The sequence below is a fragment of the Dermacentor variabilis genome, chromosome 8 (genome assembly GCF_050947875.1).
Source record: "Dermacentor variabilis isolate Ectoservices chromosome 8, ASM5094787v1, whole genome shotgun sequence".
Taxonomy (NCBI): Eukaryota; Metazoa; Arthropoda; class Arachnida; order Ixodida; family Ixodidae; genus Dermacentor; species Dermacentor variabilis.
Genome location: NC_134575.1, coordinates 34,801,673 through 34,829,503, shown reverse-complemented (window position 1 = coordinate 34,829,503; position 27,831 = coordinate 34,801,673). Strand labels below are relative to the sequence as shown.

The following is a 27,831-nucleotide window of genomic DNA, read 5'->3' as shown; positions in this document are numbered from 1 at the left end:
TTTGGTGCTTCAGAACAAGCCAGGTCGGTGACAAACAGGGTGCTTCATCAAAGACATGCAAGCACACTGTGATACGAGTGCAGCAGCTGGTTTTCGGCGGCCATTGCGAAGGCGCTAAATAGCATCTGCGAGCCAAAAGAACACTGCCGCTCGTGCCGCTTTCGAAACACCCCGTGTCCTGGCGCAAATCCCACAAGAGTTGCAGAAGAGATACGAAAATGAAACATTTCCTAATGCCAAATGCAGGCTGATGCTCAAGTCAATGCTAACCTGCCAAAGTAAAGTTTCGTGTATACGTTAAATCACATTGCTTGGCACCATCCAATTTGCATATTTTAAAAAGAATGCAAAGGCTGGTAGCTCAAGGTTTGTAACCCAATGGTGGCAACACAACTGCCTTTGCAAACTAGAACTGGGTAACGTTGCTGAACAATCGAAGCCAAATTTAATTCGCCGATTGGCTGAATGAAAAATGATGAATGCGGTGCCGGCTAGAAACACACACCTACCAGCCCAGTACTCCTGTAGCTAGATACGAAACTAGAGCGGTTGGCAAATTATTACTATACGGACTTATTGGTCGGCTAGTTGGTTCGTATTTCTTGTGGTGGGAAACAACGTGAAGATGTGTCACGAAGCGACCTAACAGGAAATAACGTCACTCGCGGGTAGCTTGCAAGACAGGCACGCATAGTTAAGGAAGGTGCCAGCGCATGCGAACACATTTGCACCCCGAAATCCGACCAGATAGCTGTGAATTTCCATTGTCAAAATGAATGCTTATCTCAACAGACATGCGAAGAATTGATGTTAACTGTTGTGCAGGGCCACAGACACGCTGCTGAACAAATATCTTGTTTCCTTCTGACGTAATATGAAACAAACACCTGTGGTTTACGGCGGATTTGCGCAGTGCTCCGGCACGTGCAATCGACAGTTTCTGTGGAGACACGTTTCACTTTTGTGTTTCGCCGATTCCTATAAAAATGAGAGATCAACCGCAATTTTCGATGGCCAATGAAAATAGAAATGTGACAACTCACCCTTGATGGCCTGCGCGAATGTGGCATCTGTCTGAAGGATGTTGCCCTTGACCAACTCCAGGGGTCCGGGCCGGTGAGAGAGGCGGTCGTTGAGGCCGTCGGCCAGCCGTGCTTTCTTCAACTGCCGCTGCTTGTCCTGAAGGCTCGGGTCCACCGTGGTGTCTGCAACGGTGGAGCAGTGACACGGTTTATCTTTTTTTTTTCAGAAGCCAGAAAAATAAAAGGTGCCAAAGAAAAAGTAGACAGAAGAAATGAAAATGTGGTCTTGGAAACACAATTATGGTAAAAGCTAAGCATGAACGGGCAAAGAAAAAGAAGTATTGGCCCTACTAAAAAAAGCTTTTGGCACACGATTACCACACTATAAACCCAATAAAAAATAACAAGGGTGACGCCGAATTTGTCTTCGAAAGACTATAAAAATGCATTCAGGGATGTTAAGAACTAACCAACCTAACAACTACGGGTGGTGACTCAACGACAACACATCATGTAAGTCACTGTTGCAGAACCTGCATAAAACGGGGCTCCATGCTGCCGTACAATTTCATGAACTCGCTGTGCCATGTGGCAATCCATGGAGTGAAAATAATAATAATAATGATATATTCGCTTGAATAGTAAGCAAGACATTTGTGACTATTGGGCTGCACAGAACTGTGCTTCGTAGGGAAACTGTAATAAATGTGAATGGGCACAAGAAAAGGGAGGGGGCGTCGAAGGAAGTGCATTTAATGCGAGTACAACAAATAAGCAGTGCTTTATTTTTTTTGTTAGGTTGTGAGCTCAAGAATCTCCTCTAACTCTCAATGAAAGTGCTGCTCTTGTTAGGTTCACGGCAAGGGTCCACCAAATACGGTGGTGGTACTTGGCGAGCGTCCAGCTAACAACTTTCTCGAGCTTCTCAGAAAGAACTAAAAGGAAAAGGAAACAAACACAGAAAGGAATAGACTTATAAAAGGCCACAGAAAAGAACAGCGAGAGAGATAAAGGTGAGGGTGCAAAAACATAGAAAACGAGGAAGTCTACGTCTATCCCACACCTTCAAGACAGTGCTGAACTAAAGAAGAAGAAAAAACACAGAAAGGACAAGGAACAGAAGGGTCAGAAAGTAGAAACTGGAGGGAAGGCAAGTGGGAAAGTAAGAGAGGGAGGGAGGGGTAGGCAAAGATGTGTAAACACGGAAAAACGAGAGAGCTTACACATAGGTACACCATTCCCTCACCTTCAAGAATGTGTTGCTGTATGAGCTCCTGACGATCTGGCCTCCGTTGGATTTTGTTCTTGAGGTAGTCCCCCATCTGAAGGAACAGGGCGAAGGTTTGGTCGGGGAGGAGTAAGGGAGGAAGCGGCACAGTGAGACGGCATTGTTGCACCGAAACGGCAGGGCGGGCCCTGCGGGTTTTTGTGAGCACTGACCTTGGCCCTTTCGAGGTTCTTCCTCTGTTCATGGAATGCGGGAGAGGTCTTGAGAGCTGTGCAGAGTCGAGGGAGAATGAAACGGAGAAGGACGGCAAATGGTGGTCAGGCGCCCGTTGAAATAAAGGTAGCAGGGGGCGACATCACAATGCTCGTAATGCAGATCTAATAAACACAGAGACTGGCGGAGGGAAAGCGAATGCGTCAGAACAAAGTCGCGTTCAACGCAAAAGTACTTTTACTATATCCAACATTTGTTATAAGCATGCGTACTCGTTACACTCTGATATCGATGAAACGATTTAGATTTGCTTTGGTATATCTGCTAATTTGTCGCGCCTGTGTTGTATTGATGTACAAAAGTACCACTAATACAGCTGCTACAACAGGAGGGCATGTTGCTGACTCAGTTGGTGCTTGCTAAAGGATGTATAAGTGTAGCACAACAACACAACAAAGAAAGAAATGTGACATGTACCTGTCCGTGCTTGTTTCCTTACGGTTGTGTCGTTGCATTACACTACACCCTTTGGCGGCTAGAATGCTCGTGCTGACGTATGCGCACTCTTGCGCAGTGCATCTGAGTGCGTTGCTGCTCAGCTAAGAAGAGATCTTTCTTTTTTTTCTGCTCAGTTTGAGGGGTGTTACTTGAGACCAAAGGTGGCCAAGTGAATACTTAAAAAAACTGCAAAGTGTTCGCCAATTCGGTGCCCTGAAAATTGCGGCCATTGTGGTATTGCTCCAACTGAAAAAAATACATAATTCTGGACTAGTCTGTTGTATTCCTCACCACTTGTTGTGTCACTTCTTCACAGAGTTCAGTTCTTTTGCTACTCTGGTCCTGAAATGCAGCATACAAGTGCTCGAGAGAGAAGTGTGGACATTTGTACTGCTTCTTATGCACCAATGCTTCGAGGTACCCTAAACGGAAGGATGCCAGGGCGGCTGAAAATACTTCACTGATAATTTTGATATTTGAGGGAAACGTGGGCATTCCAGTTATGTTTCCCAGAAATGTGCCTCTTAACAGTTTGAGACAACCTTAACTGAATCGCGGAGGCATTATCTAATGCATTTTGGCGAGGGGTACCTTCTATTCTTTGGATTTCTGCTATGGAGACATACCTTCACTCCACTCTTCGGCTTCAAGTTCGCAATTATAACAAGTGCACTAGATTAGTATTTAAGAAGTTAATTATAGCATGCTTTAGTTTTCTAGTGAAGTTTTTGATGAATTTTTTTTCTCGTACTGTCTGCCTAGACACGTAGTCTAAACAGTAGGGCACATGCTATGACAGTTTCTTTTAAAAATAAAGTGTTCCATGTAAAGAGAAACATCTGGTGGTACATTTAACTCATGTGCTAAACATTTACTCTTTTGTCAGTGAAGGCATTCTTTTTGATGATATTTCTGAACTTCCAAAACAAGTAATCCTCTTTATGCAAATTAAGCCATCCTAAAAGACCATGAGCGCACTAAATTAGAAACCTCAAGTTTCTCAGGGAACGCTAAGCCGACAGAAAGACAGGCGTAGCAACAGGGCGGTTGCACTATGAAAGCTGCCAAAAAGAAAAGCACCCCACCCCCACCCCCACACACACAAACAAACAAATAAAATGAACTCTAATTACACATGCAAAATGCCTTGCTAGCGCATAAAAATAAAACAAACACATAAAAGGGGCCCTAATTGTGCATGCAAAATGTCCTGCTAGGTGGTTGAGTCACGCCAGAAACTGCGCTGGCGCCCAGTCAAGTAGATGCGGTCGCTGGCAGCTGCAAAATCTACGACCGACACCCCACACTTAAAGAGCAGCCAGCCTGCACGAGCTTCCCAAAGCCATTGCCGCTGCTAATTTACCGAGCACTTGACTGTGTTGCCATGCAAATGAGGGAGGAAGACCCCCCCTCCCCCCCCGTTAAAGAAATGACACCGCAAATGAGGGCCAGCAAAAAAGAAAGAAAAAACACAAGCCACGAGATGTTATGCAAAAAATCACCGCAGAAAAGGTCGCACCAGCCGTTGCCGCCGCCGCAGTTGCTACTGGCACAAAGTTGGCCGGCCACGAGCAGACGACGGTGGCAGCGTGGCGTTAATCTCTGCCAAGTCGCCACTGCCCGTCGTCTGCTCGAGCGGCAGCGTGGCTAGGCTGGCAACGAGGACGGTGACGAAAGGAGAGCTAACACTCACATGGCATGATGCCTTGTTCCACCAGTTGAGTGATGGGTCGCCGAAGCATGAGCTTCACTTTCAGCGCTGCAGTCGTCGGGAGAGGAGGACAGAAGTTGGGAGGGGGGGAGAGAGAGAGAAGTGTGAATTGATTCCCAGCACAGTTGGTCAAGTGTGCTGGGGCAAAAGTCTGGCAAAAGTACTTCTGTTTCATGCACGTTTTTCCAGAAGGCTACGTAGTGGGCACCGCTGTCTATGCGATACAGAGCAACAGGAATTTGACTGACAACATTTTCATGTTTAGATGACCTCTCTACAGCTGGTAAAACTGGTACGCAATGTTCCTTCTTGCATGAGTTGCTTCTTGAGAGGCAGGCGGAAATGTGTTGAAAACACAAAACCAGTCTACTCGGGAGTGGTGGTCAAAGGGTTAAAGGCAGACTGCAGTGAGATTTCACTTTGGGCTAAATTGGCTATAGATTAATAGTTTATACTACTGAAGCAATCTTTGCAAAGCTGCAGGGCTGGTAGTAGTATAGATTTCTTACTAGCAGCCTGTACAAAGCACTTAAGCAGATGACACATGCACCTGGTGGTTAGAAGATACGCCGCAAGTCCCAGTCCGTGACGTCACCTCTGAAAATTTTCAGTGCATCGCACGCAGCCTAATCATCCGAGGTCAATCTGAGAAACCGCCCGTTCTTGGCCATGCGTCCATTTCAACAAAGGGTAATGGCTGCATTTCTTTTCTCTCTCTTTCTCTGTTTTTCTTTCCAGCTATGGCATCAAAAAATTTAATTTCTGCTAGCTTTCCACAGTGCATCCACTCATACTTCTGACGTAAAATTCTACGAAGGAGCTACCCCGTGTCTTCACTAGATCCTTTACTCAGCTGCCCCGTGTCTTTGCTAGATTCTTCACTCAGTCCAAAGTTACGGTGCAGTTGGCTTTCAATTCAATTCAGTTAATTGAAGATCACTACGTTATGTCAGCAGCACAGGCAAAAAGGTCATTTTTATAAATGGCTTGAAGAGTTCTGCGTCCCCAGTGGCATACTGCCGGGTGCAACATTGACGTGCACGCCGGTTTACAACCTGTGGCAAGGTACCTATGTAAAGCACAAAACAATCACAGTGTAACAGTTGATTAAAGTGACACTAAACGTCAAAGCTTCAAGGGTTTAGCCAGACAAAGGGCCCAAGTTTCTTAATACGGCACTACTACATGCCCAACACAACATCTGCTCAACCTACCTAAAGGGTATTCTTTCAAAACCGCATTTTCGTGTCCATTCATCGTAGAATGGTCCCTTATTAAAAATGAACACTGAGCTTCTATTCCCTTCCTGCTTTTTCTTTTCTTTTGTTAATACTGTTAACCACAAATTTCTATGCATTTTTCTCATATTTACACCGACCGTGGTGCAGGAAAAGCTGCCACGGCTTTCAAGGTTACGTCAATGCTTCCTGGAGAATGCCAAGCAGCACTTCTTTAGAGGTAAATAATTACCTAGACTCAGGCGAACACTGTCAAAATCCGTAACACCAAGGTGAGCTGTTGCAGGAACTGCAGAGTGACATTGGCAGTCTTCTTTCACTTTAAAAGTCTGAGTTATAGCTTCCGAAGTCTCCCCTCACGGTGAGAGTGCCCGTGTTGCTATCGCAGAAAAAAGGCTCCCTTACACAGCTTAACCTAATACTGTCGTCTAGCGTCACTTTCAAGGGTATTGTGGCTCTGTGAAAATAAAGTGATACGGACGGCTTGGCCTTTCTTGAACTCTAGGATGGAAATTTGGACATGCTGGGTTTTGCATGTTTAGGTAAAAGGTGCGAAAGCGGCGACACAAACATGGACCGACACACACAATTTGTGCGGGTCGGTCGACATGTGTGTCGCCGTTTTGTACGGAACATCCCAAGAAAAGCACAGTTGTTGCCCTGCGAGCAGCATTACTTCTGGCAGGGACAGAAAGCGAAGAATCATGTGTCACATGTATCATGTGTCATGTGTCTTCTGTCCTTGTCACAAGCACTGCAGCTTGTGAAGAATTTTGACCAACTGTCCTTACCTGTCATCCTAATGAAAATGGTCATGGCAGTGCAAAGACAGCTTTCCCAGAAATAAGTTATTTAAAATCTTGTTTCTCTTGCAATGTACATTGCATTCGCACGTCCTTTGAACCTTTCCCTTCATTGTGCCCGGCACTACCACTGACAAAAACTGACCTCATGGGGATGCAGCTCTGACAAGTGTGTCTACACCACTATATGTGGTTTGAGATCACGCGCATGTGAAAAAAGAAAGAAAAGATACTGTTGAGATGTTACTGAGCAAGAGTAGTGCATCCGGGGAATTTAACTGGCACCTGCTGCTATCAAGATCCACAGGGGATACGCATAACCTCCGGCCATCCATCAAGCCAGCCATAATGGGGAACCTAGGTGTCAGGCACCACACTAGGGCTGCATGGAAGTTATAAGCATTTTGCGATTCTCTTACTAACCATATTTCTACCTATAATTCTGGATGCCCACTCTTAGTTTCCCCATCTCTGCTTGAAGCCCCGCCTACAGGAACTTAACAGCACATGAATTTAGGAGAGCCAGCTTGACAGTTGGGCACAGCGACTAGTACTTCCCTACGACTAATTTGCATGCCATGCATGTGCGAGAAATGCCGTCAATCTGCAGAAGGCAAAAAAAGGGATGCCGCTTACACTCCTTGTTCCGGTCCATGGCCTGCTGCAGAGAGGCCTCGTCCACGCGGGCGGGGGGCGACGGGGCGCCCCCGTCACCGGTGCCGCCCGAGGACGAGGAGCCCGCGGGAGACTGCTGCTGCTGTTGCTCGGCCATGATGCCGAGGTTGTAGTCCCTGAACCACTCCGGGTAGATGGCCACTATAGTCTCCAGAAGGTCCTGGTCCAGCTGGATGCCCCAGTACACGGGCCGGCTGTCCCCTGCACCTGTACGAGTGCACGGAAGAGGGGGCATTACTATGGTTATTCAATATATATATATACGCAATAGACAGAGAGAAAAAGAAGGGCAGAAGCAGGCTGGCAACTGCTACCCAGGGATGGAAAGGAGGAACAAGATGACAGGCTTCAAAGACTAAAGTAAAGCAACATCAAAGAAGTAAAAAAAAAAGCCCCACACATCGCACAATATACAGCGATGTGGCCTCGAACGAAACGATAGTCCACAAAGCCTGACAAGTTGCGAGGGAGGACAAAGCCTGTCGCAGGACAAAGGATGCAAGGGAGGAGTGGGAAATATTGTGAGTGCCTTTGATTCAGATTCATTAAACAAAGTTCTGGGTTCTTTATGTGCCAAAGCCACAACCCAGTTGTAAGGCACGCCGCAGCAGGGGAAATCCAGATTCAGTCTGACCGCCTGGGGCTCTTTAATGTTTGACTAAATATAAGAATGTGGCCGTTCATTCATTTCACGACCATTTGTAATGTGGCCTTCGCAGCCGGGAATCAAACAGGCGGCATCAAGCTCAGCAGCAGAATGCCGAAGCCAATGGGCCACCAGGGCAGGTGTCATTCCAATAATCCTAGCAAGACAATACAGCCAGTAATGTAAGGAGTAATGCCTGCTCTATAAAAAATTCCTGACCATTTTCGTCTTGCAAGCATGAAACAGATAATACCACAAGCTCAAATGTTCAGTGCACGTCTCACATTTGCACCTCTGCTGTCTCATAAGGGGACTAGTGTTATCAACTGTAAAAGCCATAGCAAAAGCTGCTGGTAACCACTCATAACGGTCTGAAAAGCTTTACATCTTCTTTGCAGGAAGTCGTGATGCAGACACGGTGGCAAAAACATAGCCAGCAGTAAAGGTTAGAGCTAACATGGTGCTGAAAATGCACAAATGCGCCCCCCCCCCCCCCCGAGGAAGTTAAGATACAGAAAGTGTGGAAAAAAATATAGCCGACAGTAAAGGTTCCAGGCAACGCGGCGCCGAGGATGCACAAATACTGCCCCGAGAAAGCTAGGATACAGAAAGCGCGGCAGAAATACAGCTGGCAGTAAAGGTTACAGCTAACAACGTGCAGAAAAATCACAAATACCGCCCGGAACCTTTCGTGAACATAGCGAGGATGTTGGCACAAGTTCCGAGGTTGGCCAACTGGCGAATGCTTTACCACACTGCATCAGATCATTATGTAAAGACCCGCTCTGTTCTCCTAACCGAATGCATGCTATCTATGACACAATGGAGTAGCTGCACTGACTCACCCAGGACCAAGGCAATAACAGACAGGTTTACTTCCTGCCCCGAGTGAACGACAGCATGGACCTTCCGATATGTCGGAACCTCCGGGTCCTGCCAAGTTAGTCAGGTTCAAAATCAAGCGTCCACACCAGCCTAAAAATACACCGTGCTCCCCAACCATTGCTTCCCTGTACGCAGCATCGCGGGTGCAAGACTGTGTGCCCTCCACAAGACGGGCAACAAAAGATAAAAAAATATCAGGAAGTGTCGGGACAATCAAAGCCTCCCGGGGACAAGAAGCAAGACGCCAAGATTCGGCACGCACCCAAGGAAGTGGCAGCTGCCATCGGCGAGGTCTCTGTCTCTCTGAGCATCCCCTCTTTTGTGGCGCCATTCAGGGTCGCATTTTCCGGAGGCCTCAAATTTAATTTGGCACATCTTTAACCTCCTTCCCCGACCCCCCCTCCCGTCACTGGACTCAGTTCCTATAAGAAAAACACTTGCCTTGAGGCAACAACGGGGGCATCGTGACGAGAGAAGTGGCAGAAAACTAAACTAAATAAAATCAGTCGTATCATGTGAAAGGAAGCAATGGCAGAGGCCAGGCATGACAGAATTTAACTTGACACTGATGTTGAGGGGCAAGAGTGCTGTGACATGGGGTTAAGACACACCGTGCAAGATTGTACAGATCTTTGCTCAGATGTCTACCCACAGCTACTCCTGGAACACACTGCCATCTGTCGGAAATGGAAGCATCAGCGAAGGGTTTCTCAAAAACTCTTTGAAAAGAGAACAAAGATCTCGCCGGCTGGCAGCATGGTCAGCTCCTGCGAGCAACGCAATCCACAGGAAGGCGCTCCGACGTCGCGCAAACAAGTTAATGACCCCAACCCCGTTCTTAAATTTTTTTTTCTCGCCCCAGCCGGCGGACTCCTCCTTCCTACGCGCCTCGTAGCAATCGCCTAACGTTTTTTAACCAACTATATATGCACCGCCGTGCAAGCTGGTCTGTTCCTAATCCCCGCCCGGGCACCCAGCATCTGCTGCGTTAAATTTTTCTTTTCTTGTTTCTCTGTTCACAACCTCCCGCGGCTCAGCAAGAAGCCGCTGACCTTTCGGACGTGTCAAAACAAAACACTACTCGCACAACAATCTAGTGTTGTTCCGTTCGCGTCGGTTCACTGGTCAGACAAGAATACGGCGGAGGCCAAACGCCTATAGCAGGAGGCGCCTGCAATCGCAGCAGACGGCCGCGCGCGTAGTACAATGCACGCAGGCATACCAGACGACACAGCAGACGGCGATCAACAGACGACGCTCGTTTGACACTACGCGATGCTTCTTAAACACACTGACTCGGTGCATCGCAAGACTGCGGCGCACGCCTTTCTCGCCGCAAACACGAAATGGACAGCGCTGCTCATCAGTGCGACAGTCGTGCTGCTTGTAACCTATCGATCCACGATCGCGGCGCGTAAAGGAAGGGTTCTCGGTCTGTCGCCTTCAAGACGTACTTACCACGGCATCACGACAATACCTCCGCGCTCCCCGTCGTCAATATATTCGAAAAAAAAAAGTAAAGGAAGTTCGGTGTCCCGGCGGCCTCACTGTGTCGAGACCGTGTAAATCACTCGATTCTGGCCGTCGCCCAACGCGACAAGCGGCTGCTCCGGCGTCGTCGACAATGCGGCCCAATTTAAAGGACCCCCCCCCCCCTTTTTTTTTTCCTTCACGAAACTCGGGAACTCGCGCCCACCACTCTGGTCTCGACGCGAAATGCTAACGTTCAGAAAACTGCTCTTACGCCGAGTCTTCCTTGCACGATCGAAAAGCGGCAAGACAGACTGTCGTCGCCGTCGAAACCACACAGCAATGGGGGACGATGTCACGGTCTACGCCGTACTCTTCTCTTCAAAGGTATTTCGTCTATGCAACGAAACACCTTTGCGGCATCCTTCAAGAGAAGAACGGGAGAGATAACGATTAACAGCAGTACTTCACGGCACCAGCGATAAAATCGTGAAGAGCGCTCGTGAACCTCTCTTCTTTCTTTTAGTTCGTTCCGTCATAACGCAGGCGGCCGTCTGGTTAACTTCTGCTCGACACTTGGCAGACGAGTTTGCAGAAGGCAAGAATTAAGCAGCATTGGAGTTCACTCTAACAGCCGCCTGATTATGCAGCATCTATACGAGTACATTCAGCAGAGGCAGGCAGATTATTCAACTCGGTTACACCTGTCAACAACAAATAAACAGCAAGGCCAGACGTGTGTGTGTGTTACGGAACCGAGAGTACGTACGGGAGCCATTTCCTCGGAGTGGGCAGACGACGCTAGCGTTATGTCACCGCTGCGGATGTGGCCGATTTGGCGCTGTGTTAGGCGTCGCGGGCACTGAGACGCACTCGGCCTTGCGGCCTGCCCGAAACGGCAAAGTACGATGACAGGAGTGGCAGAAGTGGGACCCCGGTAGCCCTAAGACGACGCAACGATAGAGCTCGCCCCAGCGAAAACCGAGCAAGCAAACAGAAACAAGCAACAGCTGCCCAATGTCGCGGACATGCCAGCGTGATTCCACCGAACTTGGCGAAACCGTACACGCGCGCGTGTGGACTGCTGCGCGGTGGTCGGCCAGTTGTGCCGTAACTGGCGGCATCTAGTGTCAAACTCCGAAATGTAAACTTTGAGAAAACAAGCGCGCACCTTTCGGACAACAAAAACGGGCTGCGTTAATTGCGCAGTTTTACACAAGAAATGCCTTCAACAAGAAAATTAATGCGCGTTGCGTAGTTTGTTCGACGCCTGTAACTTCGCTTTTTGGATAATAGTTACGCAGTTTCTTGCGGGAGTAGCACGCAATGCGACGAGTTCTGGTTAACGAAATGTCTATATTCACCTCTTCGATATGTTCTACTTTATTTGCGCGGTACACAAGCGTGTTTACATTCCACCCATTAAGTCAGACTTGATTGTTAAACCACATTTCTCAAATACACTCTCGAAAAAAGTTTGCACCCTTTGGGGTTTATCTTGTCCCACAACGATAACCTCCATCTGCCTTGCTTGCGTTTCCTTTCTTGAAAACTCTGCGCTCGCTACTTTCCTGTCGAGAATGCTAAAGCGTTTGGTCAAAATGGTCAAATACCGAAATAGTCAAGGTCAAGCTCACCAAGACCGGAGTCTTGGTAAGCTTGACCTTGGTAAGCTTGACTGGTAATCTTGGTAAGCAGAGTAGACGCTGAAACGAACGATCGACCACGGTGGCGACGCTACATCGAAGTTTCCGTACCAATCAGTTGCTGCCGTGACGTCATGGATTGTGACAGCGTGTACTCTGGGTCCAGCGAATTGTTTATAGATAAAGAAGGTTGTCATCGCATTCTGAGGGTACCAGGAAGTTCTGGCAATGCTTTCTGCGCAGAAGCAGCCTAAATACGAGGATATAAATTTTGAGACATGAGAGTTCACGTTAACGTACCGCGGTCACGCGGTAACGGCGCAAACTTAAGGCAGCGTGAGCTATGGCATTAACTTTCTCCACGACGTATCACCAGGACGACAACGGCTCGTACAAACTCGTACAAACTGTAAAGCCCCTCCATACGCGTTTCGCCGACCGTAAATTACGCTACTACAGTACCAAAAGGGAAGGGGGAAAAAGGCACACACCCAATATTCGCAATGAAAGGCATAATAGGCCAGAAAGGACGTATAAACTAAATGCGGATTGCGACGCCACCTTGAAGTTCCCGCATCATGCAGCATGCCGTGACGTCATGGATTCCGACACCACCTCCTCATGCTTGTTTATGCATTCATCGGTAAGAATGAACTGTACTTTGTATTCTCAAGTAAAAAAAAACTGCACTTAGCAAGCTTTGAGAACATTCACAGCGCCACAACGGCCCAGGTACGAGAAAGTACGTTGAAATCTGTGACGTCACACTATAACGTACAGGCTAGGATTTCACCGCGAAAATTAAAAAGAAAAACAGAAGTCTGACCTCCTTTTTCTCTTCATTATAAAAACATTATCGCGAAACTGAAAATAAACTTTATCAGTAAGGAAGCTTGCAGCAAACGACTGGTAACAAAACTGCGTATAGGTGGCCGTGCGTCTTGCATGGCTGAATCTACGCACCGATGTGTCACGCAGTCTAAAGTAGCACATATATGACGGCCGCTATAAGGGGACTCGATGCGATGCTGAAAAGGGACCGAGGAAGTAAACAGGGTATGGGAAGGGCTGGCAGCCAAACAACGTTTGTATCCCGCGCACCCCTCCCAAGTCTTTTAAATTTAATACCAGAACTTTTCCTGGGGTCTCGCGTCATTCACGGGCAGACTGACCCTGACTTCGGTGACAGGAAACAGATGAACGAGCTACAGAGGCCAGGAGGCTAGACAACGACAAAGTGTCTGTAAACATGGCCTCCTTGCCTTTGTAGACATACGTCGGTTAGACTTAAGACATCGTCGCCGTTGGCGTACACATGCTCGCAACGGTCTCGAGCGGTTCGACGCAAGAAAGCAGAAGGCCCTGGAAGAAAAAAAATTAAAAAAGAAAGCTTAATGATGCAGGGGCGCTTGGGACGGTCGCTTAGAAGTCCTCCCGTCACCTCACGTGGGCGCATGTTTTGAAGGCCCAGCTGTATAGGTGGCGTCCGCATTGCACCACTTCAGAGACCTTCAGAGTAACGATAACGAATATCGAAGGCCTTGCTTTGCGCCACAATGCGGAGGCGGTCGAAAGCAGAGATGGCGTCATGGCCGCCATTTTGGGGAACACCTATATGACTGATGGCACATTCGACACGTCCTTTCCGAGCGCTCCTGCGAAGCTTGAAAGGTTGTAAAACAAAGCACAGCTAAGCTTTATCGTGGCGATAAGCACGAACAAAACCGGAATAATGCTACTAAAGTCCTTTGCGTCTAGAATACACTCCGTCAATGTCAATTTACACGACCATCAGCGCGCTTTGGCAGCGCTCTCTAAGGATCAGTAGAATGTGCCGCGAGAATTCGCTTTCCTATCACAGGTCGCACGATTGCCTATGCACTCGCCCTCGTGACTTTTTGTTTTTGTGTCTCCCTCAAACGTTCGCGCTTCCCACATACATGATGCAACACCGGCTAGCCCAACCAGTTACGCTGCCTGCTGTGTTACGGGTGTTCCAAATTCCGGCCACAACGTGTCACGCCACCCTTTTACTCTTTTTTTTTGTTGCGATAGAACGTATATGGACACTCCAGGCGCGTTTCTGCCATCGGCGTCGCCGTGATGTTTAGTATAAAGTCCAAAGGCTCGTCGCCGCACGCCGTATGCTGTACGTGCGAGTGAAAGTGTGCGGGGGTGAGCCGATGGTGGTGGCTCAATCGCGCGCGCGCATGGGAGGAAAGCGGGGATGAAGCGCGCCGTCTTCCGTCGCGCGCAAGGCACCGGAAGGGGGAGGAAGGTGGGAGAGGGGGGCGTTCCACTATGGCGGCGGCTGCCTATGGCACCATCTGCCATAGGCAGATGGTGCCATAGGCAGCCGTCTGCGATGGGGACAGAGTGCGTCGAGTACTAATAGCTTCGTGCGCACTGTGTCTTCGCCACTTAGTTCGCGCTGACAGGCACCACGAAGATCAATTCGCTTTCTGCTGCTGCCGTGCTTAGTCAGGCCAGCGTCTTGACAGCAAGCGTCCGCGTTCATCGGGTGATATGTATTCATGCTTGCTTGTGCGCGCGTGACACCATGCTTGTTAATTTAGTTAGTAAGCGAATGTTTAGAAGTTTACACTGCCGATAAATCTACTATCCTTCTTTCATAAAGCTGTCTACTAATTTTCTATCGCAATTGACGATTTGCCTTCCGGGAGGAACTGCGATTTTTTTTTCTTCTTCAAGCGCAATGGTTTCGCAGCTGCATTCGGTTGACAAACTTCGGCACGAGCAGGCGGCGGCGCCTATACGATGCGGAAGTCCATGTTCTAGACAGTGAGCCTGAAGGCTGCATTACTGCATCCGCCGAAGCCGAGTACGTGCTAGGCTATAAGGCCACTCTGAAGCAGTATTTGGTTATCTGCGTTCGCAAAAGGTCCCGATGGACGAAAGAAATGTGAGACCGCCCCTTAAAAAACAGGGTGTTCTCTGGTGCCACCAAGTTCATTATTCTAAACCTTTTTTGTTGCTGTGTCATCCTGTGAACCACCACTAACGGTGCCCGGACGAGTGTTCTTCAAATACACACGTTTAGAAACTTACAGGTTCCGGATATTCCAACCGTACTTTTTTCTCTTTGTTGTTACTAAATGCTTTACAAGCGTCGAAACATGAGCTGGTGGTCCATGGTGTTTATGGTTGTCCATGGTTCACCGCAATCGGGACGTTAACGTTTCCGTCGGGTTCACGTTAACGTCGTGATTGTGGTGAACCCGACAGGAGCGGGTCGAGTCGGCTTGTCGGACTGGAATGCGCCTGCCGAGATCATGTAAACGCTAGCCTGTCGGTCTGTGCAGGACCACTGAGTCGGCAGCGTTTATGCGCTGGTGGTGGGAACGATATCTGGACAAAGCAAGGACAAGCACGGTGCAGTGCACCTTCATTGTAGCGATAACAGCCAGGAAACAGAGCGTTTGCAGACGGCTGAGGGAACCGGAAGCCCTGCTAGAACACGTTGACGTCTCGGTTCGACGCTGCGTGCCGCCGTAAAGTGCGGACGCGTAAAAAGCGGGTTAATCTAAACGTGGTCACGTGGCACTCGATCAGCCATATTTCCGAATCGAACCGTTCGCGTGAGGTTCATGCAAGCGTTGCCAATGACCACGAGGTATATACGTAAACTTTTTTTCGTGGTTTTACAGGGCCATGAAATTGGGTAGATCGCGGACTTCAATATTTTGGGGCGCGCGTACACGCCTTCAGTTCTTATAAAAGTCCTCGTAATACTGCGCAACGACGAGAGCTAGCTTAAGTTTTCCATTGTTGCTACGAAATCCTTTCTTTGCGCGGTACTATAAACCTGTCTATTCAAACGACGCTGTTTACAAAACAAGGAACACAACGAAAAACGATGGATGAAGGCTAAGACTCACGGCTGCGAAACGTCAAGACGACAAAAACGAGGCAGACGAGAGAAAAGCAAACAGCGAATAATGAAACGGCCAATGGCTCCGCGAAAGTGGGTTAGAATAACACAGCGAGGGTAAAATGAAACAAATTCCGGGAACCGAAAGCAGACGGCCTGTTACGTGCCAGACGAAGCCCGCATATACGTCCGCCCGCACGCGTCCGTCTGCAGGCGTCTTCGTCTGCTCTTCGACGGGTGCGGAGAAGCAGACGACGCGCGGTTTCCACCGCAAGCCGTTCGATGTACGCGCGTAGACACGTTCCCACACATTATTTTTTTTTCTCTTCGTTGAAGTTTGGGGATGTTTGTTTGATCATCGCTTTCGTCTCCGACGTCATCTCGTCTTGGAAACTTTCTTCTGGCACTTTTTTTTCTTTTCGCGAAGGAAGGGCATACGACCGGTATATACCGATGCGGTTTATCCCGTCATGTGCCAAGGGAAGACCTTGACCGGCTGTGAACTTTGGCCGAGTTCCGTTCTCCAGTCTACAGCTCACTCGTCGGTGATGAAAAACTGTATTGTACTTTAGCGTTCTTTCCTACCTTCTTTTTCTTTCGATTTCCTATCTATCTATCTATCTATCTATCTATCTATCTATCTATCTATCTATCTATCTATCTATCTATCTATCTATCTATCTATCTATCTATCTATCTATCTATCTATCTATCTATCTATCTATCTATCTATCTATCTATCTATCTATCTATCTATCTATCTATCTATCTATCTATCTATCTATCTATCTATCTATCTATCTATCTATCTATCTATCTATCTATCTATCTATCTATCTATCTATCTATCTATCTATCTATCTATCTATCTATCTATCTATCTATCTATCTATCTATCTATCTATCTATCTATCTATCTATCTATCTATCTATCTATCTATCTATCTATCTATCTATCTATCTATCTATCTATCTATCTATCTATCTATCTATCTATCTATCTATCTATCTATCTATCTATCTATCTATCTATGCCACTCAGAATCTTCCATATCCCACATCTCTACTTTTTTATGAAAGTTTTTCTTGCTCTATCCTCTACGTCGTCATGTTATTAGTGTATTCCTTACGGAGGAAACATTGGAACCCATTTGGATTGCGAAACGGGACTAATGTTACTGTAGATTTTGGCCCGAGCGAGGTCGTGGTTTAGGCTGTTCCTTTTCTTTTTTTCGTCTTTCTCAGCGATGCTACTAAATCGATAATTCGTTTTACAAAACCCGTAGACATGCCTATATAACGAAATGTTATCGTTTGAAAGTAAAAAGCCTTTATAACCCGAATGAGACACCTCCAGTGTTGAGCTGTGCTCAATAAGAGACATTTGAGATGCGCGATTAAAAAACAAAATATGGGGTATTACGCGCTAAAACCCCTACCTGATCATGAAGCACGCGGTGGTGGCGGGACTGCGGATTAATTTCGACCACCTAGAGATCTCTAACAAGCCCCCGATGCAGGAGACATGAGCCTTTTTGCATTTCCCTCCCATCGAAATGTCACCGCCGCGACCGGGATTTGATCCCGTGACCTAGCCGCGCAACACTACAACCACTAAGCCAACAAGACGGGTGTTTCGCACCTATATATACTGTAGCATTGCAAGTCTTTCCAAAGCAAAATAATACCGAATAATATAAGTGGGCATACGCAGAAATACGTATGCGAAGGGGCGAAAATAAAGGTAACATCGTACGAGATACTACAGCGCAAAGAAATCGAGGAAAACGTATCTGTCTACTTCAGCGGCATACTAAAAAAAAGCAGTGAAGTGCTTCCGATTCCTTTGTCAAGGACTAACTGGTCGACCCATACTTAACTCCAATTTCGAAGAGTCATCGTACATTCCTCAATTGGAGTACTCCGCTTATAGCCATGCAATCAGAGTGAATGAACTAAATACTGAAAGGGGGTGTAGGGGAAACTTCGAAAAGGAGTCAAATAAACAAGAAGCAGTCACTCCCCTTTGAGAAGTGCTCGTGTACTCCCCTATGGAGTAAGTTCAACTGCTTGCGCCCAGTCGGAGCGGGCGAACTCCTGTGGAAAGAGGGAGCAGGTCGTGTACGAGAACTCGCAAAAGGCAACCAATAAGGGAGACGCAGTTACTCCTCTTTCAAATTGGTCGAATGTATACACTGTAAACGAAAATAAACCCACCTGGGAGTTTTTAAGAGGTTATGTGCCCTAAAACCTCCCCTCTCAAATATTTACTCCGATGTATTGGGAGCAAAACAGCGCCATCCCCTCGTTTCACTCCGCTGGCTAGCTGTGGGAGTATTAAGGCGACATGACGCGATTTTACTCCGCTTAAAAATCTTGTTCTCCCGTGAAACTCCGACAGGGAGTTTTAAAAAAACTCCCATCCGCCGATACAGGTTGGTCACGTGGCGCTTCCCATGAGGCTGTGCGCCTCGCCAGCGACCGGGCGCGTTCGGCGGAGCGGGCAGTGCTCATGGCTGACGGTTTGTTTACGTCTGTGAAGTGTCGTTCCGCGACAGCGTTTCGTCAATTTGTTTCCCGTATTTCCTTCCAGAAAGTGTCATTGGCATGCCTGAAGCTCACTGTATCTCAGCATCAAGTACATTAGCTGTGATCGCTTTGCTGACAACGATGATTGCAAGAACCACGTTTTCAAGTGCGGAAAAAGGCTTAGGTATACCTCGAAGCTGATCACTGGCTCGTGATGTCGGCTCACGTTCTGGCTGTGTTTTCGTGCTGCGTCACCCTGTCTTGTGTTCTTCAGTACGTGAAATGCGACTTCTATGACCTTTTAGTACATGCTGACAACGTCCAGTGTAGTGTTTGAAAGGACCGCGTAGCAATGGCAACAGTAGCCACTGTTCGAGCGACGACATCCGTGCTAGTCGCGCATGAATGGCGTAACCCAAGTTCGTTGCGGTGCTGTGTTGCCAGTGAGAAAGACCGGAGTGCAAGCAACTGTTTTTATGTATCTGTGAACGGATATCCTCGCCCGAAGAAAAACGGTAGGACATAAGTATGCGTACTGAAAATAAAGCTTCTTATTGAGCGATGTGAATCGAATTGTTATCGCGCATATATGTTTTGGTCACGTCGTTGCTTCCTATATTGCATTAACATTACGCTCTATCCGAGACATTGATTTAGACGCATGCCTGCTGGCTCCGAGTTTAGGGATTCACTCGACAGATCAGCGATGTAGCTCCTTTTCGCAACCGAGACAGATTGCTCGGACGCAGAGCAAGTAGTGCGGTGTATAAAATGTATGACTGCGCATTTCTCGGTGTTAATTATGTCGGCTGCTGCAGGTCATGCTCAAACGTAATAATTTCTTGCTACGCTACCACTATATCGCAAAAATTTAATTTTGCTATGCAACACATGCACTTACATTTTTCTTGCTTACTGTAACTAACGCACTACTTTTTGGCCGCGAACGCCGGCAGTGTGCGAAGTCGCTTCAGCACTCACAGAATGGCATGATAATTTTGAAAAATTACGCCATTAACTTTTTCTCTCTCACCATTTTGAATTAACAGTTTTGTGTTGCTTAAGGTATTCTGTTAATTTCAGAGAGAGAGATCTCGTATGAACGAGCATGTGAGTCGTAATTCTGAAAACAGCACAGCTGCTCCCTAGGCGGTTTCGAGGCACACAATATCGTGGCTATATATACTGGCACCGTCGCTTCTTGAGTATCGCGTGTACGTGTGATGTCTTTCAAATTTCTGCATTGGGTGTTTCTGAAATGTTTATGTATGTCATGATATATGTGCTTTCATTGACTTGTTCCGTCGAATTCGACGCGGTCTCGTGTGCATATTTCGAAATTTGACCAGCAGCCTCTGCATGTAAACATGTTCGCGCAAACTCACGCGATGGCTCTTTTTATACTCCCATTGCACCTCGAAAGAACTCCGTCAATAGCAAAGCAAAAAATAAAGAAAAGACAGAAAAAAAAAACTCCCATAATTCCACGCGAAAATTCCGCTCGTACGGAGTAAAAATTCTACTCCGATCATACGGAGCAAAAAAAACTCCGAACCGGGGGGTCGCTATAGGACAAGCAGTATACTCCCACCTCGGAGTTATTTCCGTTTACAGTGTAGTCTGTGATGGAGCAAGTTTACTCTGCTTTCGTGAAATAGAGTGGACGTCTCAAATGGGGGTCGTACGAGACCAAGCCAAAGGTAGTCAAACATGGGAGCATGCCGTTCAATTTTTGAAAGTGTATGATCACTTAAAAAAAAAACAATTTACACCCTTTGGGGTGTATGTCTTCGACTCACAACAATAGTCACAATCTGTCTCGCTTGCGTTTTCTTTCTCAAAACCGCGGCGCTGGCTACTTTCCTCTCAAGAATAAGACGACACGCTGATAACACGCATAGCGTTCGTGACCTGGAATTACCGGGCGCGCCATGGCCGTGGCCAAGTAAAGGCGCGCAAGACAGACGACAATTACTGTTGCTGGGCAAAGGTACCCCCCAAAGCGTGCAAACGGTTTTAGAATGTGTACACACCGACGAAGCAGATAACATTTGTCTACGCCCAAACTGAGAACACGTACGCAAACGCGAGAGGGAAGCCTTACGAGAACTCTCTAAAGGGAGTCAAATAGTGAGAGAAGCAGTTGCCCTCACACAGGGGGAGTCGCCAGGTGGGTGTACGTGCCAGTTTCCACGGTTAACTTCACTCTGCACATTGTTTTAAAGCTAGGGAAAGATCCGCCCTCTGAAGCTCTCCAGGTGAGAGGGATACATCATGATTTATTAGTGGATGAAAAAGGCTTCGTTCGTTGAGTGTTCAGCTGTCGTGCCCCATCCATACAACTGACCGAACCTACGGTTGACCTTCGCTGGTGCAGACAGTGTTACTGCAGCGTGTCGACACTGGCAGACGGAGCTTCTTGCTTGCGCAAGGCTCCTACGTTCGTTTCAGTACAAGCGTTATTTTTTTTTCGCAAGTCGTTAAACGAGAAACGCTGAAAGCAATAGCGTATGCGTGGAGTCCATTCCCAGGCACGCAGACGCAGTGCAGCCGTCTGCATCCATGTTAGGACCCCGACTACAACACAAGGAATGCCCTAACTGCCGGCTATGTCTTAGTGCTACCACACCTTGAAGTTTTTATAGCCACTGAAGTTGATTTGCATCAAACGTTTTGAGCGCTATGGTAGCACGAAGCGTGAGGATCGAAGCCAAGCGTGCTTGAAAAAGCGACTTGTAGCGGCGCTCGATCTGTCTTCCTCTCGAGTTGAACTGAGCTTGACCAGCACCATGTTCGGTATGTACTGGGTACGACCTGTAGCATGTTTAGTACGCGCTGAGTTCGAGCAGCACAGAGTTGGATCTGCCCTGAGTTACTTCGTCTTGCATTGAGTTCGATCTGCGTTGAATCTGATCTACAGCTAGTTCCAAACGCATCCAGCTCGCTGTGCCCTAGTTCAGTTTGATCTGCGTTGAATTGGATATGCGCTGAGTTCGCGAGTTGCGATCACTTTAAGTACGCTCAAGAGTACGCGCGTGACAGAACCCCTGTATCCTTGAAAGCACAGTCAATCGGGGATTTTGTTCTCGATAGCAAATGGCCGACACTACGAGCTGCCCGCCACTGCTAGAAGGATATGGCGGGCGTCTAGAAAACGTGATGAGGCGCACGGAAGGACTTCGCGGCAGGAAAAAAAAACCTTTTCTTTCGGTGCTTCTGTGACCGTGCGTCATAACTTTCTTTTTTAGTGAAGGAACGCACGCAGAACCGTATTGAAGAAGGGAGAAAGAAAGTGAGAGAGAGTGAGAGAGAGCTTACAGAAGGTGACGAATGAATAGCAAAAAGAGAAGCACAAACGACCTCCAAAAATAGGTACGACAAGAAGAAGGCAGAAATAAGATGGAATGGTCCAGCTCAGGAGGCAAGCAGACGTACAGGCGGGAAAAATACAAATACAGTAAGAATAATAAAAAAGACAAGAAACGCCCAAAGGGGTGCAAGCTTAGTGAGGGTGGTGCCTCGCGGGCCGGTGACAAACCCTGACGCAAAAAGAGAGAGAGAGAGACTGCATTTCGAGCATATACGTCACACTTGCCGGATGACCAGGACTGCGTGACGCACATAATGACGTCTGTTCCTCGCAGGCCTCCTCTGGATTTTCATCCGTGTTTTCATTTTCTCGTCTCTATGAGAACGTTTCCAGGAGACCCTCTAACTGAGAACTCGTTGAGCTGAACCAAAAGCGTGGAGGAAATACGAAACGGATAAAAAACTGTTGCCAGTCGCATATGCCGCCTGAACGCCACAAATGAGTCCGAGAGCAGCTAGACGATAAACTTTTACGAATGAGGCGAACCTGCGCCTCTTTTCACCTGGGCCAGTGAAAAAGTGTTGCGTATATAGGGAGACACGGTGCGGTCTGCAGAAATTCTTGAACGAAAAAACCAGTCAAAAACACAAAGGACAAGAGGAGAGGTTCACACCACAACGACTGGTGAGGTTTATTAGAATCGGTGTAGTCCCAGCAAGGCCAACTGGGACTACACCGATTCTAATAAACCTCAGGCTGGCCTTGCTGGGACTACACCCATTCTAATAAACCTCAGCCAGTCGTTGTGGTGTGAACCTCTCCTCTTGTCCTTTGTGTTTTTGACTGGTTTTTTCGTTCAAGTATGTACCAACTGGCCCAGATTTCAACCCTTCTGCAGAAATTCGTCACGGATGTGTTCCTTTTTTCTGTGAGGTATGCAGGTTCTCTATAGACATCTTTTGGGACTGTGGCCTTACTTTCTCTCGACAAGTGTCTACAGACTATCTGCAAGCGACCAGCTCGTAATACTATGTACAGCAACAGAAAAAAAATTTTTTTCGAGCCCCCGAGAGCGGGGCATCGGATCTGTCGGATCGAGACACTACGACAGAAATGCAGCAACAAGAAACACAGTGTGCGTGGGGCGAACGCCTAACCACGTTGAGAGACCTCACCAACACTACAGAATCGAAAGACGCCCATTCCCGCCACCGCACGAAAAATTGAGCAGGAACGAGGCCGTAACTTTACGCTTGCTCCAGACGCACACCTACCCTAGCCCCGCCATCTTACGCCACTGCTACCCACGTTCATATCCAATAGACGCGTGTAAAACTTGCGGACGCAGAGCAACGCTGCGACACATGCTCTGGGAATGAGCCGGCAACAACGGTAATCAAACCAGCTCCGTTCGTAACGCGTCCATATTCGCGGCCGTTGCCAGAGTACGGAAAGGCTCGAGCTCGCTTCTTCCCGACGCCGCTCTCGGCTGCGGGAGCCGCCGGGGACCTTCTCCGTCGGCGTCGCCGCAGCTGGGAGGCGGCTCTCAAAAGTTCAGAGTTGGCAGACCAGCTCTGGGCCTTCTGGCAAGCCGAAGATGCCGCCCGAGTCCAAGGACTTCGAGCCGCCACCTGAGGCCACCACAACAAAAACTGCCGGACTAGTCTTTAATAAACTTTCTTCTTCGAGCACTTCGCCCTGCGACATGGCTGCGCATTTAAATAGAAGCGTGGATGTCTTTTTCGTAGAGAAATCACAGTAGTGGCTTGCATCGAACCTATACCTCGTGAGCCAGAGCGTATATAAATGTTCATTTGATTCGTTCGTATAGCTTTTTTTCGCATCACTGAGTATGCTCTCTCGTGTAGCCTTAGCTTCATGGGCGGACACTCAACGGGTGACGAATGCCTGCTTTAGACATTGGTAACAAACACTTTTAACACTCTGAACAGACCACGGGGTCTTCAAGTGCTAGGCCCCGTACGACAGAAAGCTTAAAAGCAACCTAGTCTGTACTCTCTGAAAACGAAACTTCCCGTACCCGAGAAAGATTATGGGGAAGAAAGCGAATAGACGGACGGAATTAGGGCGCCTGTGTCCCCACGGAGAAGTGGTTTTCGGGCTCAAAGGAAACACACTTGACGACTTTTATCTATGGATATGTATCCAAGCTATTGTAATGGGAAGGCTTATGAGTGAGGATCAATGGCGGATATCTACAATAACCTTCTGTTTGCGGATGACATTGTCCTGTTCAGCAACACGGGGGATGAATTGCGAGAAACGATTGAAGACCTTATAACCGGGAAAGCTTAAGAGCGGTGTTGTATATCAACATCTATCTATCTATCTATCTATCTATCTATCTATCTATCTATCTATCTATCTATCTATCTATCTATCTATCTGTCTGTCTGTCTGTCTGTCTGTCTGTCTGTCTGTCTGTCTGTCTGTCTGTCTGTCTGTCTGTCTGTCTGTCTGTCTGTCTGTCCGTCCGTCCGTCCGTCCGTCCGTCCGTCCGTCCGTCCGTCCGTCCGTCCGTCTGTCCGTCTGTCTACGCCTGAGTCTGCAATGTCACGAAGCGAGAGCTAACGTCATACTCAACGGAAACGACGCCATTATACGGAGAAGACGAGAGCTCCCGGGCAGTAGATTCGAGGACATCGTCATTTATAAAAGGCCGCGTGATCTGTCAAGACTCTAGGGCGCGCGCGCGCGCACGCATCTTATTGTCAAGCAGCCAAGACGAAGTCATGCCGCGCCGTCCGCGGTATGCACACACTACAACTACTGCAATGAAAGTGGAAAGGAAAGAAAAAAGAAAATAAGGGTTCAGGGCCGCACGTGGGTACACATGCGTTGTATAGCAGGCTCTTGTGAAAGCTTCACGCACATCTCTTCGTCAAAGGCAGCCATAACCGCAGGCATGCCGCCGGATGCTGCTCGTCTTAGAAAGAGGCTCGAATCCAACGGGGTGCTCTCTCCAAGGACTCGAAACGCGTGTCGTCCAACAAGGACAGTGGGACGGCCGTTGAACCGTGGTGGCCCGCCTTCTCTTTCGGGGCGCCGTCTGCACGATCGCTCAACGCTTGTCTCTCTTGCAGAAGAACCTGGCTGGCTAGCTAGCCAGCCAGCTAGCCGTTCCCGTTGTACGCAACTCGTCCCCCCCCTCCTCGTCTAGACACACTGCCACCCGCGCGGCCTCGCTGCAGTACTGACTCTCCCTGGTGTCGTCTCACTTTGTCTTTTTTGTTCTGTTACGAAACAAAAACAAGAAAAAAGAATAAAGAAGACGGCGAGAAAGAAAGCAGCTGCCCCAGAACTTTGGGTTCCAGAGAGGTGAGAAATAGCCGCGCGAAAATCGCCGTGGAATGCCAGGACTTTATGGCGTTCGCCTTCTGCTAACTTCTTGTTCGTCTGCTTGGCTAGCTTCGCCTTCTGCTTCTGTCTCTTCTTTTGTCTTAAGGCAGCCGCGCAGCGACGCAGTGCTGCAGTTTTGTTCGCAGAGGCGTCACACTTAACGATCATTATTTCAACACCCTCCTCCCCCTTAGTCTTTTGGGAGCACCGCTAACGGTTATTCTCGACTTTTGTAAAACTTACTTTTCTTTCGAAGCTGCGTTTTTTTTTTCGTCTGCGGCACCGCAGGGCTGAACAGTCTGCATGACTTACAGTGCAAACCCGCGGGGACGGCGGTGTCCCGCGTTCTTTGCTTTGAGCACTGCTTTGCAGAACCCAGCCAGCGTGCCAGGAATCACGCAACAGAGCCAGTACTGCTGCCACCGCTGCCGTTGCAGTGTGCATGCCACGTTGAAGCTGGGAAAAGGAGGCGTCCCGGGCACGTGGCGCAAAAGGGGAATTCAGAGCAGGCACGGTGCGCGTGGTTGCCACAGTTAATGAACGCAGTTGTGTGCGGCAGCCGCTTGTACTGTGCGGCCCAGTACGCAGGTCAGCTGGACGTGCGGGCATACGGATAGAGAGGCGAAATATTGGACGTACCCTTTTTGTGCCGAATTTCGGAAGCCTTGGACATGACCCACAGCAATTTCTCGATGCCTGACCAGAGATCGGAGGTCACACAGAGGGCGCCACTTTCCCAGTAGTTGGTCACAGTTTTTGGGGCACACCAAGAGCTTGCGACAGCAAATCAGAGGACACAGAGAGGCAGGAGCGTGCAACAAAAGTTGTCCATGCTCTAGCAACAACACGTGTGAAAAAATCGCATCGTCTGATAAGGTAGACACGTAGGCCGGTTGGTCTAGTAGATCACAGTTTTTGGGGTACCGTTGGAGCCACGTCAACTTTGCCTCATCGCACACCAAGAGCCAGCGAAAGCAAGTCAGCGGACACAGAGAGGCAGGAGCGCGCAACGAAAGTTGCCCATGCTCTAGCAACAGCACGTATATAACGATGTCGTCCAATAAAGTAGACACTTAGGCCGGTTGATCTAACATCGATTTTTGTAGGAACAGCGCTTAGAGGAGGCACAGCAAAATGTGTACATGTACGTGTCCTTTTCTCCCTCGGGCTCCATCTCAGCGTTCGTCATCCAAAAAGTTGACGAATGTGGTGCCGCGCCGCATTGTAGAAATAGCAGTGGCTATGCTTCGGATGTGCACCAGATAAGTGACAGCAGAGGAGGCTACGGCTTCCGTTTTATTTTCACTGTCAAATTCTATCATGTTGGCGTTTCGAGCCAATCGGAGAGGGCTCAGCCACCAATCGAAACGTAGTGGGACGGAATCACCGACTCGCAGCAAGCCCTTCTTAAAGCCCATGGAATCACGCAGTATACAGCGGCGACAGTATGGACTATGCGTGAAGATTAGGATATCGAGAGACATATGGATGCCTGGGCGACATGTGTTTAGAAAGACAGATATAAGCTTTTGAGAAAACGAACCTAGAGTCACCACAGACAGACAAATGAGGTGCGTAGCGGACTATGTACCGGCTTCGACGCAATTTTTTGTAGGGATAACGTGACATTATGGACGACGCACTGTTGTCAGGACGTCATGTAGGTATCCAGACCCTTCGATGTGAACGTTCTCCGATATTGAAGATTGTCCCTAAAAATCTTATGCTGCATAAACTGCTCGGGAACCGTCGGACGACTTTGTGTCTCCGCTACGCAACGCTTCTTGCCACATTCAGCTGCGCCTCTAACGGCCGATGTGACTATGTACCCTATGCGAACGAATTAAATACTCACAGGGGAGAGCAAATACGACGCTAACTTTATGGACATTTTGAAAGTAGGTTTTATTTTGAAGTTTCTAGCGGAGACCTTGTAAGTCGCAGGGATACCTTGGATAAGTCCTCCGATGGTTCGCTGCTGCAGAGCAGACGATAAATGACGTCCACATGGCGCCCTTACTACCCTCACAGTAACACAAACAAATCTCGAAGGTTATATTTTTTTTTGCCATACTGTGGATGTCGAAAGCGGGACAACCCGACAACTAACGTCATAGGCACGTGACCGCCATTTATTGGTCACCACCTGTCCTGAACCCGTGGCCACAGGCACAGCGGAAGGCCACGCGCCGGCAGCGTACAGTCGTCTGCTTCGACGCTCAGACAGACGGGTACCGCTATGCCAGCAGACGATCACCTCACCGCGGGAGCACAGTTTGCAATGCATAACGCAAGGCACGGTCTTCTGGTACGTTACGTCAGAGTCTGGACGTTCTCAGCAAGGCACGGATAGATTGCGCGAGAGCCTCACACGAAACCGTATAAACTGTAGCGAGCCCACCTCCAGACGACTTGTCTGTTTCCGCTCCGAGCCGTCTGTTCCTTTCTTTTGCCCACCCAAGAGGTCGAAAGAGGGCGTGGTGGTAAGCGTATGGGTCGAAGGAAAGGAAGCAGAGGCGGTGAAAAGCTGGGTGTTCTGTTTCCCTTTTTTTTTGTCTTTGTTTCTTTCTTCTTTTCTCTACGAGAGAGAAGAAGCGCAACTTTCGAAACCGGTGCGCTGCCTGGCCCGGAGTATACAGTGAGTGGGTGACGACTTTTAAAAAGACCAGTGGGTTGCAAGGAGGAGGCGGCGACGGCATGGAAGT

At 48.3% G+C, this 27,831-nt stretch overlaps 1 protein-coding gene across 7 annotated transcripts in view; it reads right to left on the bottom strand.

Moving 5' to 3' along the window:
* The window catches only part of LOC142589979 (uncharacterized), a 294,672-nt gene that overhangs the window by 31,273 nt on the left and 235,568 nt on the right, over positions 1–27,831 (bottom strand). For 5 of the 7 annotated variants that reach the window (XM_075701752.1, XM_075701753.1, XM_075701748.1 and 2 more), the window contains 5 exons: positions 7,350–7,595; positions 4,655–4,720; positions 2,463–2,518; positions 2,269–2,344; positions 1,044–1,205 (listed from right to left, as the gene is read on the bottom strand). In XM_075701752.1, the coding sequence (XP_075557867.1) occupies positions 1,044–1,205; positions 2,269–2,344; positions 2,463–2,518; positions 4,655–4,720; positions 7,350–7,485 (496 nt within the window). In that variant the 5' untranslated portion in view covers positions 7,486–7,595. Of the gene's footprint in view, positions 1–1,043; positions 1,206–2,268; positions 2,345–2,462; positions 2,519–4,654; positions 4,721–7,349; positions 7,596–10,663; positions 10,719–11,158; positions 11,408–27,831 lie in introns of those variants that run through there. The other 2 variants (XM_075701750.1, XM_075701754.1) reach the window with 2 other exon arrangements.